Raw genomic sequence first — 16868 nt, 5'->3', positions numbered from 1 at the left:
CTAGAAAAAAATATGGGGGCAGATGCTATCAGGGTCTGATTTTTACATATATGTCTTATATTTATACAGTATGGCATCCATAATAACTAAAGAGGTATAAAAAAGACTAGAATTTTGTTTTATGCTGAAATTCTTGACTAAGGATTCAGTTTGTGGCTGAACCACGAACCCATACAAACTGGGAGGTTGGTTTGTGAACTGACCAAGTTTGTGTTGGTTTATAAGACATTTAAAATCTGCACCCCTGCTTTCTGCTCCCTGTGGCTTTTCCCTGTAGAAGGTGGTGGGTGGAATGTCTGAGAGTTTTTTTGCTAGGAGCTTTTCAACAGGGAGCAGAAAGCCAATCTGTTTTTTGTGAAGAGCAAAAAGCAGGCGTTTAAACCCCTGCTTTCTGCTCTTCATTAGCCACAAACTACGCCAAAATTCATGAAAGTTCATGGCAGTTCTTCAGCTTGCAAACATTGCTTCACAAACCATAAACTACCTAAAATTCACGACACAATTGTTCATCAGCAAGTTTGTGCCCATCCCTATTCTGGACAATACTGCTTTTCAGAAACTGTTGACTTGCATTGCAAAGTGAAAGTTATCATAAGAGATTGTACAAGGGCAGGGAGTGTCAGCTTTGAAGAGGCACCCTACCCAATGACATCGATCACTTCACGGAGTTCAGAGTCAAGGAGCATGACAAAGGAAATTGGTTCCCATAGGTTATCGCTGGCTACGATTCGCACCCGCTGCAGTTCTTGTTTATCCAAAGTATATCTTAAAAGCTTTGAAAATAGGGAAGAAAGGATACATAATTTTTCCTATTCATAAAAAATCTAAATTGCTGTTCTTTCAGTATAAAACAGCTATTTATATGAAAGTTAATCTCTGCACAAGTATTGAAAGTCTGCTCTCAGTTAGGTCTTGGGAGACAGGAAAAAAGCATCCTGTTTTCATTTAGAGTTGTGAATACAAATAGAAGCAAAGTCATCCACCTGTCAATGCAAGGATAGGATAGGATATCCACCTGGGATAAGACAGGATAGGATATTAGTCACTGTAAAATGTTAGTAAAAGGTTTGTGTTGATTTTGCGGAGAAAAGCAGGTACTGCTTCAGAGTGGCATTCTATAACTCCAAGCTTTTTATGCTATTCCATGATTTATTCATAGCTCCCCCTTTTCAATGTAAAAGATCTGCACAAATGAAACAACAAGAACTGAAGGCAAGAACAGGGCAAAAGCCGGTCAAGAAGACAATCAGTGAACTTGACCATGAAAGGAGATCACTGACCATAATTATTTCCTTTATTCCTTTATTTTTAAACATGAAATTGGACATACGCACATGAGAAAAAGGAGGGGGGGTACTGGAAGACTGAACAATCTCATACCTTGGGCTCAGTACATATGAAAACTCATACCTTGAATAAAACTTTGCTGGCCTTAAAGGTGCCAGTGGACTCAAACTGTGTTCTGATGCTTCAGATCAACACAGATACTGACTTGAATCTATCTCATTCCTAACCCAGTACTTAGGAAGAAAAATAGAAGCATCTGTAATAACACAACGAAGATCTAGCACCACAGTTCAAGAGCAAAAAAGAGGAAAGACTTCCCAACATCTTTGCTAATTTAAGCTGGAGAGCCGCAAATCCACCCAAACTGAGAACAAAGGCACACACTCTCTGCCTAACCTACCTCACAGAGTTGTTGTGACGATAAAAGAGAAGAGAGATCAACAACATAAGCTGCTGTGGGCCCCCGCTGGGATGAAAGGCAGGATATAAATAAAGCTAATGCAGAAGAAACCTGAATTCTTCTAAAAGTGTGGCTATGTATTGCACCTGTTTGTTTCTACAGAAAATACAAAAGTGGTGGCGTCTGAATAATATTTTGCAGGCCATATGCAATAAAACCTATCATTTGACAGTTACACTATGAGAGACGTTCAATTGCCTACTCAAAGTACAGACATTGGTTTTACTCATTTGTTCAGCATTCCCTGTTTCTCTAGATATTGAGCATGATGCAATAACCTTTAACACCCCCCCATCCTGCTTGATTGTTATTTATTTTAAAAAGGTTATTGCACAACCCAACCCATTAGACGCTTGGGCATATTTTAAAACAGATCTAAGAGAATAGATGAGAATAACTTATTATTTGAAAAGATAAAACATAGATTAAGTAATTGTGCTGTACTACTGGATACAAATTAATGGAATTCTTCCCCAAACTGAACTTTCTGTTTTTGCAGTTTGAGTCCAGTGGCACCTTTAAGACTAACAAAGTTTTATTCTGGGTATAAGCATTTGTGTACATGCATATATCAGTACAACAATGCTTCCAGAAAGAATCCAAAGAGACTGAAAGAACATCTTTAATAGTTAACTATGCACCCACTGCTCAAAAAAACTCTAAGCTAGGATACAATTCTCTACAAATCCTGGGAAAACTCCAGCTTTGCAGAAGAAAGAAGAAATATGAAACACCATGTAGGCAGGGAAAAGCAAGCAAGTAGGATGGCAGGGAGGAGACAGTCAACACAAAACAAAAGACAGAGAAACCGCAAAAAAAATGCATCAGAATATAAGAGTTGCTATTATGTCGCACAAAAGCAGCACAAGGGTAGGCCTCTACAAACTCATAAGAAATCAAATCCATTTCAAATTTGAATGTTGCCAGTGACAGATTTCCTTGCAAAAATAATGATCTTAAAAATTTATTTTGTACAACATCAGTTCAAACTTCAAAATTTATTTTGAACCACATAAAAACATAAGCTTCAAAGACCTGTAAAGCTACCAGTCAAGTTTCTTTCTCTAAAGGAAGCAGAAGATTGCTTTTGAGCCAATTACAGTTTGTAATTTGTACGTCTGCATATTTTGGATGTTTATATAAGCTATGAAAGACTATGCAGAAAAGATAGTTACATCATATGATGATGAACACTGCACATCAGTATAAGCTTTGAGCTGTTTTTGAATCGTTAGAAATGATGCCCAATTAAACCAATTTTTAAAAAGAAAGCAAACTTACTCCACCTTTATCACTGTGAAAAATTAAGCATCAGTAATGCAATGTGTACATCAACTCAGAAACATTATGGATTTTTAGTTTTATTCACTGGGATCAGTTAATTTCTGAGCACAATGAAGATGCCAGATAGAAATGCTTGATATATGACATGTGGAAACAAAATCACTAAACAAATATGGACTATTTCTGTAGTAAGAGATGCAGATCTACATATCATTCTTCCCACCCTTCCTCCAAGGGAGGCATACACATTTCACTCCTATTTTATCCTCTCAAATGTCCTACAAAAAGAGTAGGTTGAAAGTTAATGATTGGGCCAAGTTCATCCAGTGAACTTCACAGCTGAGGACAGATTTGAAGCTTGGTCACTCTAGTCAAGTTCCAATACTACAGCCATTAAATGTTAGCTCCTCAACTTTCAAAAAATGAGCATATCAAAAAGAAAAACTTGGAGACCACCACAAAAATATCTGACTTCTTCCAGGGGATATAAACTGTTCTTATTTTCTACAGTAAAAACAAAGGCTTCTATGCTGCCTTTCAGAAAACTTTACAGCCAAGTCCTATACACATACACTAAAAAACAAGTCTCAACAAGTTTAAGGGGGTTTACACCACAGTGAGAATGTACAGGAAACTAGCCTTAGTGTTTCATTCCCCCTAGCATTTTAGTTAAAATGAGAGCAGCAAATGTAGACATCCCTGAATCAACACAACTAAAAATAAAAGCTTCTCTTGCTTCTTAATGTATCAGATAAAATCTAAACTTATCCATTACAATTGTGTTCTTCCCCCTTGTCATTATGGTTGGGTTCAGACATGATGATAAGCAACAGCTTGGCACAACATTAATGAGCATGTTTTCATCCTTCCTCTAGCATGCTGCAATTCTCTCCCTAATATGTGGATCCTAGTTCGCGTGAACTACCAGTATGCATGTAACAGCAAACTGTCCTCTGTCACAAAGCAGGAGGAATATGCAGCTCACAAAGGAAGAATTAATATGGAGAAGAGAACCTTCTGCTAACTCATTCACTCAGCACTAAACCAGTCTCAAACTATGCATGAACAAGGTCTGTCTGAATAAAGTACAGAAGAGGGCAACCAAGATGATCAGGAAAAAGTCTGAAGTGTCTAGGACTTCTCAGTTCAGGAAAGAGACAACTATAGGGGACATGATAGAAGCTTATAGAATTACATGATAGAAGCTTACAGAATGGAGAAAGTTGACAAAGAGAACTTTTTCTCCCTCTTCCAAAGTACCAGAACTCAAGGGCTTCCAGTGAAGCTAATGGGCAGTATATTCAGGACAGACAAAACGAAATACTTCTTTACTTAGTGACTGATTAAAATGTGGACATCCCTGCCAGAGGTTGTAGTGATGGCCACAATCATAAGATACTTTAAAAGCAGATCAGAAAGATTCATGGAAGACAGGTCTATCAGTAGCTACTAGCCATGGTGACTAAAGAGAACCTTGACATTCAGAGGCAGTCAGCCTCTGAATACTAGTGCCAGGAAGCAACATCAAGGGAAGGCCTCAGCCTCTATGCCCGGTTCTTGGACCTCCAAGAGAACTGGTTGGCCACTGTGTTGGACATAGAGGTCATGGGAAATTTCAGTTATTTGTTGGAAGTCCAACTCTGCTAAATGCAAAAGTTCAAATAAATTCCTGGCTTGCCTTACTGACAACTTCATTTTCCAGAAAGTGAAGAGGGAAACAAGGGGATTTACTATCTTGGACTTGATTCTCACTAACAGGAAACAAGTGGTTGGCGAGGTGAAAGCAGTGGGCACCTGGATAGTAGTGCCAATGTAATTTTGGAATTCACATTACTGGGGAAGGGGAAAGCTTCATGTAGTCAGACACATAGGTCGGACTTCAGCAAAGCAAATTTTGACAAAGTTATGCTGGGCAGAATTCCATGGCCAGAAATACTTAACGAAAGGAGTTCAAGAGAAGTGGGAGTTTCTTAAAAGCAAAATACTGAAGGCCAAGGTGGCTCTATAAACAGCTTTCTAAAGATCTGACAAATTAAAAAAAACTCATTTAGGAAATGGAAAGAGGGACTTATAATCAAGGATGAATATAAACAAATAACCAGTGCTTGTAGAGAGAGAGTTAGAAAAACTAAAGCACAGTATGAGCTTAGGTTAGCAAGAGATACTAAAAACAACAAAAAGGGTTATTTTCTTATGTTAAAAATAAGGAAAAGGACATGGTAGGCCCATTGCAGGGACAGGAAACTGAAATTGTAACAGGTGATGAAGAAAGGGAAGAACTACTCAGTTCCTACTTTTCCTCAGTCTTCTCTTGTGAGTGAAACAATGCTCAACATGGGAAAAACAGAATAAATGATGAGGGAAGGGAGTTGCAGCCTAGGATTCGCATAGGGGTAGTACATAAACACCTAATTTCTTTAAATGAAACTAAGCCCTCAGGGCCAGATGAACTGCATCCAAGAGTTCTAAAAGAATTTGCAAATGTAATTCTGAGCCTCTAGCCATTATTTTTGAGAATTCTTGGAGAACAGGTGACATGCCAGAAGACTGGAGGTGGCCAAATATTGTCCCCATCTTCAAGAAGGGGGAAAAGGATACCTGGAAATGTTTTAGCACAAACTATCAGTCAGTCCTTGAGCATTCAGAAAGAATGGCTGTGATCACAAATAGCCAGCATGGGTTTCTCAAGAGCAAGTAACATCAGACTAAATTGATTTTATTTTTTTGAGAAAGTTACTATCTTGCTGGATCAGGAGAATGCTGTAGACATAGTTTATATGAATTTCAGTAAGGCTTTTGATAAGGTTCCACATAATATGACTTCCAGAAAGCTTTTGATAAAATTCCTCATCAAAGGCTCCTTAGAAAGCTTGAGAGTCATGGAGTAAAAGGACAGGTCCTCTTGTGGATCAAAAACTGGCTGAGTAATAGGAAGCAGAGAGTGAGTATAAATGGGCAGTCTTCGCAGTGGAGGACGGTAAGCAGTGGGGTGCCGCAGGGCTCGGTACTGGGTCCCATCCTCTTTAACTTGTTCATAAATGATTTAGAGTTGGGGGTGAACAGTGAAGTGGCCAAATTTGCGGATGACACTAAATTGTTCAGGGTGGTGAGAACCAGAGAGGATTGTGAGGAACTCCAAAGGGATCTGTTGAGGCTGGGTGAGTGGGCGTCAACGTGGCAGATGCGGTTCAATGTGGCCAAGTGCAAAGTAATGCACATTGGGGCCAAGAATCCCAGCTACATATACAAGTTGATGGGGTGTGAACTGGCAGAGACAGACCAAGAGAGAGATCTTGGGGTCATGGTAGATAATTCACTGAAAATGTCAAGACAGTGTGCGTTTGCAATAAAAAAGGCCAACGCCATGCTGGGAATTATTAGGAAGGGAATTGAAAACAAATCAGCCAGTATCATAATGCCTCTGTATAAATCGATGGTGCGGTCTCATTTGGAGTACTGTGTGCAGTTCTGGTCGCCGCACCTCAAAAAGGATATTATAGCATTGGAGAAAGTTCAGAAAAGGGCAACTAAAATGATTAAAGGGCTGGAACACCTTCCCTATGAAGAAAGGTTGAAACGCTTAGGGCTCTTTAGCTTGGAGAAACGTCGACTGAGGGGTGACATGATAGAAGTTTACAAGATAATGCATGGGATGGAGAAAGTAGAGAAAGAAGTACTTTTCTCCCTTTCTCACAATACAAGAACTCGTGGGCATTCGATGAAATTGCTGAGCAGACAGGTTAAAACGGATAAAAGGAAGTACTTTTTCACCCAAAGGGTGATTAACATGTGGAATTCACTGCCACAGGAGGTGGTGGCGTCCACAAGCATAGCCACCTTCAAGAAGGGGTTAGATAAAAATATGGAGCAGAGGTCCATCAGTGGCTATTAGCCACAGTGTGTGTGTGTGTGTGTGTGTATATATATATATATATATATATATATATATATATATATTTGGCCGCTGTGTGACACAGAATGTTGGACTGGATGGGCCATTGGCCTGATCTAACATGGCTTCTCTTATGTTCTTATGTTCTTAATATTCTTGTTGACAAGTTGTTAAAATCTGGTTTGGTTCCTATTACTGTTGGGTGGATCTGTAACTGGTTGACAAATCACACCAAAAGTGTGTTTGTTTGGAGAGGAAGAAGTGACAAATGGAGTGCTTCAAGGATCTGTCCTGGGACCTGTTTTGTTCAACAGGATTTGGATGAAGGAGTGTATGGTATGGTCTACTAAGAAGGAACAGAGGCAGTGCTTATTAAATCTGCAGATGATATTAAATTGGGAGGGGTAGCAAATACAGTAGAAGACAGAGTCAGGATACAGGTTGATTTTGACAAGCTGGGCTAAAACAAATGAAGTTTAACAGGGATAAAGTTCTACATTTAGGTAGAAAAATAAAATAAAATACATAATTATAGGATTGGGAGACTTGTCTCAACAGTAGTATATGCAAAAAGGATCTAGGGGTCTTAGTAGACCACACACCAAACATGAGTCAGCAGTGTGATGTGGTAGCTAAAAAGGCAAATGTAATTTTTGGGTTGTATCAACAGTGTCCAGATCATGTGAAGTGATGGTATTGCTTTACTCTGCTCTAGTTAGACCTCATGTAGAGCACTTTGTTCAGTTTTGGGTACTCCAATTTAAGAAGGATATAGACAAGCTGGAACATATCCAGAGGAGGGCAATGAAGATAGTGAGGGGTCTAAAGACTATGAGGAAAGATTGAAGGAGCTGAGTATGTTTGCCTGGAGAGAAAATGACTAAAAGATGATATGATAACCATCTTCAAGTACTTGAAGGGCTGTTTTTCCCCTTCTTCCTCAGTCAGGATAATGTGGACTTGTTTTCTGTTCCCCCAGAAGGTTGGACCAGTACCGACAGGTTGAAATTAAATCAAGAGTTTGGGGCTAAACGTTAGGAAGAACTTCCTGACGAGGAGTTCCTCAGTGGAACAGGCTTCCTCAGGAGGGGTGGGCTCTCCATTGTTAAACAGAAGCTAGATGGCCATCTGACAACCATGCTGATTCTGTGAACTTAGGCAGAGGATGAGAGGGAGGGCAGGAAGGGGTTAAAAAAAGGTAAACGTAAACCCCTGTGCAAGCACCAGTCATTTTTGACTCTGGGGTGATGTTGCTTTCACAACGTTTTCACAGCAGACTTTTTTTGGGGTGATTTGCCATTGCCTTCCCCAGTCATCTACACTTTCCCCCCAGCAACCTGGGTACTCATTTTACCGACCTCAGAAGGATGGAAGGCCGAGTTAACCTGAGCAGGCTACCTGAACCAGCTTCCGCTGGGATCGAACTCAGGTCGTGAGCAGAGGGCTCCGACTGCGGTACTGCAGCTTTACCACTCTGCTAAGTTTGCGGGGGGGATGCCACCTTCTGGGCATGGAGCAGGGGTAATTGGGGGTGTGGAGGGGTATTTGTGATTTTCCTGCATTGTGCAGGGGGTTGGACTAGATGATCCTGGAGGTTCCTTCCAACTCTATGTTTCTACGTGTGAGCCAGAATGCTGGACCAGACGGACCAATTCATTTGACCCAGAGAGAACTCCAGTTTTCCAGGTTACACCTCTGAGGATGCCAGTCACAGTTGCTGGTGAAACGTCAGATCTCACAATGCCAAGACCACAGCCACACAGCCCAGAAAATATAGAACAACTAATGGACTCCGGTCGTAAAAGCCTTTGACAACAGACAGGCAGTTTCTGCATCTCCTAAGGGAATAAAGCAGTGATTTAAAATAAAACAAGGAAATAAAAAAGAAAAAGGACAACAAATAACGTTTAAAACAATTCCTATGCACATCTGTTGGGCCACCCTGTTCAGCAATACATACAGGCAAATGAAGGGCCCAATGAAACTTGTATATATTTCCATATATGAATGGCATGAAAAGAGATTATATGTTGTTGAGAGTAATCTTCAAATGCTGTTTACTTTCTGAGGAGGAAACAGATAAATTCTGGCACAGAGCTAAGTTTATGAGCACATTATGAAATTATACGGGTTTTAAGCCACTAATTGTCATGACTTCCTCCTAAGCAGTATGGGAAACGCAGCATGGCTAGGGTGTAAAGAATTTCTAGAAAACCTCTCACAGAATTACAGCTCCCAAGCTGCTTTAGGTTAAGCTCTCCAGAGCTGAGCCCCTCAAGCTTGTTGAACCTGCAGGCACTTTTGGAATGTTAAGAAAATAAAGTGGATTCCTTCAAAAATGGCTGGGGGGAAGGGGGGGAAATCATAAGATGGCTGCCAAGGGTACATTTCCATTACAAAACTAATGCACACTGCAGCAAACAAAATCGCTCCTGTGACCTTCTTAGGGCTGCCAACCTCCCGATCCGAGCAGAGGTTCCCCCGGTTTGGAGGGCTCCTTCCCGCCCCAAGTCAGCTGCCCGGTGGGGGAAGCCATGCCCCCAGTGGCCCCATGGGCACAGGCTGCACTCACGCCAAGCTGCAAATTTGCAGCTTGCAAGGCAAGTGCATTCAGTACAGGCTCTCTGGGAGAGAGGAGCCATTTGCTCCTGCCTTCCCAAGCCTCAATTGAGGCTTGAAAGGATAGCCAAGCCTGGCGCCATTCTCTCGGAGAAAGCAGGAACCGCTAGCTCCTGCCTTTCCAAGTCTTGATCGGGGTTTGGAAGCGCAAAACACATCAGGGCTTTTGTTTATTTGCACCAACCTTTACTGTTTCATATTCACTATAGCACTAAATCTCTATCACCCACTTATTGTTTTAGAGCAGTAATAATAAACTTATTTTGTTGTTATACTTCCTGGGTTTTCATGTCTCCTTGGCCATGGTTAAGAGGGTTTACTCATAAGGCAGACAGGGGTGGTAGGGTACTCTGGGCCCTCCCATGCAGACCCTTACCAGTAGAAAGCCCTGCTATGCCCCTGCTGTGTGACACAGTTACATGCAGATTCACAAAAAAAAAAGCCACTCCACTTTCAGAACCAACAAAACAAATAACTATGGGACAAAACTGTAAGAGAGAAACCCACAATACTCTGCATTTTACTTTGGCACCCCCAATGTGGGGCAAGGACAGAAGTAACCTTGCGATCTATAAAATCTGGTGACTTTTTGTAATTTCTCACTTTTGATAGTTGAAAAGAACAAAGTAACACACAAGGTACTTTATTTTCAGTCTCTGCTGACACCTCTCTGTTTTGGCTATGAATTCTCCATTGAGAGTCATGGTTATAAGTGCCTTAAGAAATGCCATTCAAAAATTAAGATAAGCTTGCTTAACACTGTACATGAGGTGAGATCTGAAGAGTGAGAGGGCAAGAAGCAAAGCCTGGGCTAATGGAGAGAAAGAATGGGCTAGGAGAACATGTATAAAGTGACTGATGCACTTTATACATACTCAAGAGGATCCTGGAAATGTGTGAATACTGGTATGAATGGGGGTACCTGTTCCCAGGAAGTAACAAAGATTACAGTCCAGAACCCCTTTCCTTCCTTGCTGTGAGCTATGTAAGAAAAGTGAAAAGGGAGGAAGACACCAGATAGCCGATACGGTGGTGCAGAGAGCACCAAGCTTCCAGAGAGATCTACTAGTGTCTTTTTACTTTCCAACTCTCTCAAGAGTTCCATCCAGCCTTCAGCCCAGCCCTTGAAGCAGCCCAGTGCAGAACATGCTGCTGTCTGAAACAATTAACTAAGCATTATTGTGTCTTTTCACAACTGTTGAGACCAAGAATGGAGAGGCAGGGAAAGAAGTGAGCACTGGGGAACACAGCAGGTGACATGGGGCCATAGCCATCATGTAGGGGATCACTACTGTAAGGGAAGGGAATGATTTATTAAAGCACCTGAAGTCATAGTACATGTACAGCACAAAGGTTAGCTGCAGAATGTGCAGCTTACACAAGACAGGAGAGCCCAACTTGATCTCACCTTTAAGAGGCAGATTGATTACTTGCTATGTTATATCAAGATACTTCTAACATAATATGGGATTTCAATTTTTGAATTACAGATATAAGGAGAGAGATTAAGCTGTGCAAAACATTTCTAAAAGTAAAAATACTTGTGAAAAGCTGCAATAAAAAAGATTTCTTAGCAGCTCAAGACAACTTTCAACAAAGGCCTGAAGCAATACTAATTCCCTAGGATTCCACACTTACCCTACTATCTCAACAGCATCATTAAGATAAGGATCAACTACCATTGACTTCACAATGTCCCAATCTCCATCCGCAGCGATGATGCCAATGTCCTTTATACCCAATCTGTCCATTGTTTCACGCAGTACCTTAGTAACAAATAATACACTTGAAGTAAAGTTTTTATCAACCAAGTAGCATATTATTAATCTTAAAAGCCAAATAGTAAAGAAAATGCCACTGGCAATCTGGCTTTTATGTAAAATAGCTAGAAAGCAATTATTGCTCATGCAGTTAATCTGTCTAAATTCGTAGTTTTCAAAGGGATTTAAGCATTTTAGCTGCAGGAAGATCACAGTGAGGTTGAGGATGACCATTCTAAATGAACACACACATGAAGTATGTCGGCAGTCCTTAAAGCTAGAGTATAATTACCAACAGCATTTATATAATTACTTAAGATTTCTAATTGCCTGAGGGTTTTTTGTTACCAATTCTTAATCTCAAAATCTGTTTTGATACCAGAGCTCAGCCCTATAACATACAGCTGTAATAAAAAGAGTGCCTTCGTGTCTGCCCAGAAGAGTAACTAGGACAAACTCAATAAACTATAACTAGCTCTCCACGAATCTGGGATTGGACAGGTTCACAATCAGCCACTCACCTGGTCATTTTTTTGCAAGTGATTATGACCTCCAGGCAATCATGAAGGGAACTTACAAGGTTCATATAGGGAGACACACAAGTATTTGGGACATGAAAATATGAAATGTTACTACACACTAGATGGGTTGTTGTTTTTTTATCCAACTTGTACCACAATTAAATAGGCTTGATACCCATCAGCTTTTATTTTGAAAAGTGTGTCCCATACCCATTGTTAAAAAAACTTGAATGTGAATGCTGCACTTGGTAGCATTTAGTCATACAATAACTAATCTAAATAATGTAAAAATGTATTCTATAAAATAACTGCAGTAGTATTGCCTGAAGCTTAGAACTACAGGAGATCTAAAATCAGCATTGCAATCCTAAACAAGATTACCGCTTTCGAATCGTTCAATATCAGTTGCCGAACTAAGAATTCTAAAAACTTTCCTTAAATTTAGTCTGCAGTCAATTTCCAATACTAGCACACTTCTAAAGCACAAATGCATGCTTAAGTAGTTTGATTTAATACAGTAGCAGTAAAATCAAACAACTGTCATTTTTTTAAAAAGTTTAAACCATTAGTCTTATGAACGACCATTCCACATAATATGGTCATTAACAGAACATATCACACAGATATGTGCCCTGAGACACTTCGGTGAGAAGGGCGGGATATAAGTCCATTAAATAAATAAATAAATAAAATAAATCTGCACCACTATGAACCTCATCTCTCTGCAGCTAGCCTTCTATGTTATCTTCATTTTCCTGAATCCAACGAAGCAAGCTAATACTGTAACAACCTAAAAACTGTCCATAATTATGCTCAGTAGTTTTCAGCGGAGGATTCAAAAACAAAGGCCACATAATACTTTTATGAAGACCATTATTAAGACCATCCTAAACAACACAATGTGTAGCTTGCATGGTCCTCAGAACTCCATCAGGCTTTGGTTTGGGTGTCTGCTATGAACCAAGGCAGCTACCTACTACTTTTGTCAACTGACTTCATACCATAAGAAACTGTAACAGAGGCACTGTGCTAGCCCTAAAGGAATTCAAACAAACCAATTGTATCTGAAGTTTGTTACACCAAGTAAGGACTTGTTTCACAGAACGAAAAATGTTTACTAAAAATGTCTGTAGCATGGGTTAATATACAGAGCTGACGCTCAAACTATTAAAAACTAAAGCTTTCCTTGCAGCCCTTGCTGCCTGACCTTGTGCCATGTGCAGCTACTAAATGGACAGAAGAACCCTAGCTGGCAAGTGATGTCATCATTTGCACCTAGGGTTACCAGTCTCCAGGTGGTGGCTGGAATTACAACTGGTCTCCAGATAGAGATCAGTTCCTCTGGAGAAAATGGCTGCTTTGGAAGGCAAACTCTCTGGCATTATACCCACTGAGGTGTCTCCCTTCCCCAAACCCCACCCACCCAGACTTCACCTCCCAAAACTCCAGCAATTTCACAATCCAGAGCTGCCAGCCTTGCCTGCACCTGTGCCAAGCTCTGCTAACCATTCATTAGTTATGTACCTGCGGGCTCCTACAGCCAAGTCCTGGCGCCTGCCATACTGCCTCCTGATGCCCTTCAGTAAAGATATCACATTCCCTTCCCCACAGCCCTCAATGGCAGGAGCTAAAACACTCCCAGCAACTTTTCACATGAGCCACTGCTGCAACAAACATTCAATCAGGAAAAAAAATAAACTTACTCTAAGTTTACACTATACTATAAATTTATACTCATACTAAGAACTGGACATTAGTTTGGACAGGAAAGATTTTCTACATATCTTTATCAGAAAGATGGGTTGTTTGACAGCAAGCAAGCCATTAGTTGAAAATAAGCAGATGATGCCAAGACAAGGTGGGATTGCTTTTCAGGATCTGTTTTCCAGATGACATAATCTTTCAAGTTTAATGCAGCAATCCTATGCATACTTACCGGAGAAAAAGTCTCACTTAAGTCAGAGTGACTGACTGCCAAGTAAGTATCCATAGTATTGGGCTGTAATTATAGGATTGTTATTTAACTTAAATAGTAAGGTGGTTTTTTTTACAATGCTTAGTTGATAGCTCACAGAAAAAGACCTCACAGGAGAGCAGACCACATATCTACCAGCAGCATTACATAATGGATGGAGCATTGATTTTAGTATTAAGTTCCCTGGACAGCCCTGACTTCACTGAATAGTTTGGGATGAGATACCTCAGCCTAAATTATTTCATATGGCTATTGCAAGAGTAAAATGAAATGAAGATACATTATGACTTATTGCAAGTTATAAGCCCTTGGGATAGGAGAAATCGCAACTTATTATTAACTAAACCCAATTGATAGAAAGATGCATCTCATTTCACTTAATAACACAAAACAGTGACAAAGACAGATTGAAAGGTTCCAGTGGCAATTCAAAAGAAGTATGCCAGAATAAATCACTGTTAAGTCTATAAATACCAACATATTTTTAGCCCACATTATTGAAATACTCACTCCTGTTGAGTGAGTATTTCAATAATGCCAGCTTACAATTTTATACTTCTCAAGCTTTTGTGTTGTTATACAGGCAACATAATAGTTCAATATTTGATCAAATAAGCAAAGCTTATCAATTGGCCTACCTTGATGTATTTACTATTAAAAGTCCGCTCATTCCAGATCTACAAGGCAATTAGAAGTTGTTAATGTAGAAGTATTATGAAGTTGTTTAAGAGCAAGAAGCAAAAATCCATCATCCTGTTCAGTCACAGCCACATTCTAATCCATTCTCTGATATTCAAAACCCAGCTACGCAAGCTACAGAACCTGAGGACCAAGCCAGAAGTTCAGCAAGCAGAAGAAGAGTTGGTTTTATACCCCAGCCCTTCAACTATCCAAAGGAGTCCAAGAACAGCTTAGAGGGAACATTGTCTGTTACCTAAATGTATAGGCCAGGAAGTTTGGTTTTAGTATGTGGCCTGTTTGTTTTGATGAGAGTTTAACTTTTTTGGCCTGAAGGCATTCAAAGCAGCTTATGCTCATGGGAGGCAAAACATCCAATATGATAAAAATAAGCCCTAAAGAAAAAAAAAACTGAAATAGCTGAGCCAATGAACAAATGCTCAAGAGACAGTAATCAGCAGCTTTTTGTTCAACTTATTTACTTTATTTATACCCGCTTTTCTCTCCAATGGGGGCCCAATTGGTGCTCTCCTCTTGCCCATTTTATCTTCACCTCCACCCTGTCAGGCAGGTTAAGCGAAGTGTGTGTGAGTGACATAGGGGCCATCCAACGAGTTTCCGTGGCAGAAGTGAGGATTGGAACCTGGGTCTCCCAGATACTAACCCAGCATTAACCCCTATGCCACACTGTCTCTCAGTTACTGTACCACGAGGGAGGGCTTGGCCACTGTGCCTTTCCTGTAGATTTTCTGGGGCCGTTTGATTGGCCCCTGAGTGAAGTAGGATGCTGGATTAGATAGGCCACCAGCATGACGTTCAGCTTCCGGGAGCCGCTGAAAACTTTTGAAAACAGGAAAGTCTTCTCTTGTTGGCGAGAAAGTTCTATCAGGAGGTAATCTTCTGGTTCCCCTTGGGGTGGAGAGTTCTGCAATATGGCTTTTAAGAGAACACCCTGCTCCTTACCCTCGGGGAAGTACTTCAATCAAGGGAACAAGGCCTCTCTATCTGATTTAAGAGGACAGGGAAATGCATTCTGGGATATGCCCTCTACGGTACACAAGGCCCGGTTTGAAAGCATTATTACCTTTATGTTCAACAGAATTGCTTGCATCTTTTTGCCAGCTCTGTTCCTATGCACTTGGGCAGACAGAACATGTAGCAGGTGAATCCATATCTCCGTGCAAGGGAGAAGTTTGTTCCCCTGACTTCTCTGTACCAGGCTGCTGCTGAAATTGCAGGAGTAGTAAAAACACTGACTTCCTTGCTCAGTGGCTCAGTGGCAGAGCATCTGCTTGGGAAGCAGAATGTCCCAGGTTCAATCCCCGGCATCTCCAACTAAAAGGGTCCAGGCAAATAGGTGTGAAAAACCTCAGCTTGAGACCCTGGAGAGCCGCTGCCAGTCTGAGTAGACAAGACTGACTTTGATGGACCAAGGGTCTGATTCAGTATAAGGCAGCTTCATATGTTCATAACAGCTTACAATCGCCTTCCCTTCCTCTCCCCACAACAGGCTGTGATGTAGGTGGGGCTCAAAGAATTCTGAGAGAACTGTGACTGACACAAGGTCGCCCAGCTGGCTTTATGTTGAGGAATGGGGAATCAAACCCAGTTCTCCAGATTAGAGTCTACCACTCATAAGCACTATACCAAACTGGCTCTCAGCAGTGCTCTACTGTTTAAACTGAAGACTAAGGCCTAGTTCCTACTAGTCCTATCACACTTGGCCAATGCAGAAGTTGCTTGGGGGTGGGGTGTGCTGTCAAGTCACAGCAGACTTATGGTGACCCCATGGCATTTTGAAGGCAAGAAATGTTCAGAGCAGTTTGCCATTGCCTGCCTCCACGTCTTGACCTTGGTATTCCTTGGTGGACTCCCTTTCAAATACTGATTCAGGGCCAACGCTACTTAGCTTCTGAGATCTAATGAGATCAGTCTAGTCTGGGCTATCCAGGTAAGGGCAGAAGTTGCTGAGTGGAAAGAGCAAAAAAGGACCGTTTTGTTCTAAGCTTGATAGCTCACCAGGCTGCATTCTAGTCCTGGCATCCTCAACACACTCCCCTGTAAGAGGAGTATTTCACATGCATTCAAATTTGAACAAATTATTTCTATATTACTTCTCGATAGTTGCTTATCACTGTACCTCAAAAAAAGATATTATAGCATTGGAAAAGGTACAGAAAAGAGCAACTAAAATGATTTAAGAGGATTCAACATCTTCCCTATGAAGAAAGGTTCAAGAGGTTTATTTTGGAGAAACAATAATTGAGGGATGACATAATAGAGGTTTACAAAATTATGCAGGGGATAGAGAAGGCAGAGGAGGAAATACTGTTCTCCCTTTCTCACAATACAAGAACTCATGGGCACTCAATGACATTAACAAGCAGTAGGG

General features: G+C 40.8%; 1 protein-coding gene across 1 annotated transcript in view; it reads right to left on the bottom strand.

Annotated features, from left to right (window-relative positions):
* GALC (galactosylceramidase) overlaps positions 1–16868 on the bottom strand; it is a 54676-nt gene that overhangs the window by 17950 nt on the left and 19858 nt on the right. The window contains exons 6-7 of the mRNA XM_060263054.1: positions 14437–14475; positions 643–773 (exon numbers count right to left, since the gene is read on the bottom strand). Of these exons, the coding sequence (XP_060119037.1) occupies positions 643–773; positions 14437–14475 (170 nt within the window). The remainder of the gene's footprint in view (positions 1–642; positions 774–14436; positions 14476–16868) is intronic.

This window comes from Heteronotia binoei, chromosome 21, assembly GCF_032191835.1.
Source record: "Heteronotia binoei isolate CCM8104 ecotype False Entrance Well chromosome 21, APGP_CSIRO_Hbin_v1, whole genome shotgun sequence".
NCBI lineage: Eukaryota > Metazoa > Chordata > Lepidosauria > Squamata > Gekkonidae > Heteronotia > Heteronotia binoei.
This window is presented reverse-complemented; position numbering and strand designations above follow the sequence as displayed.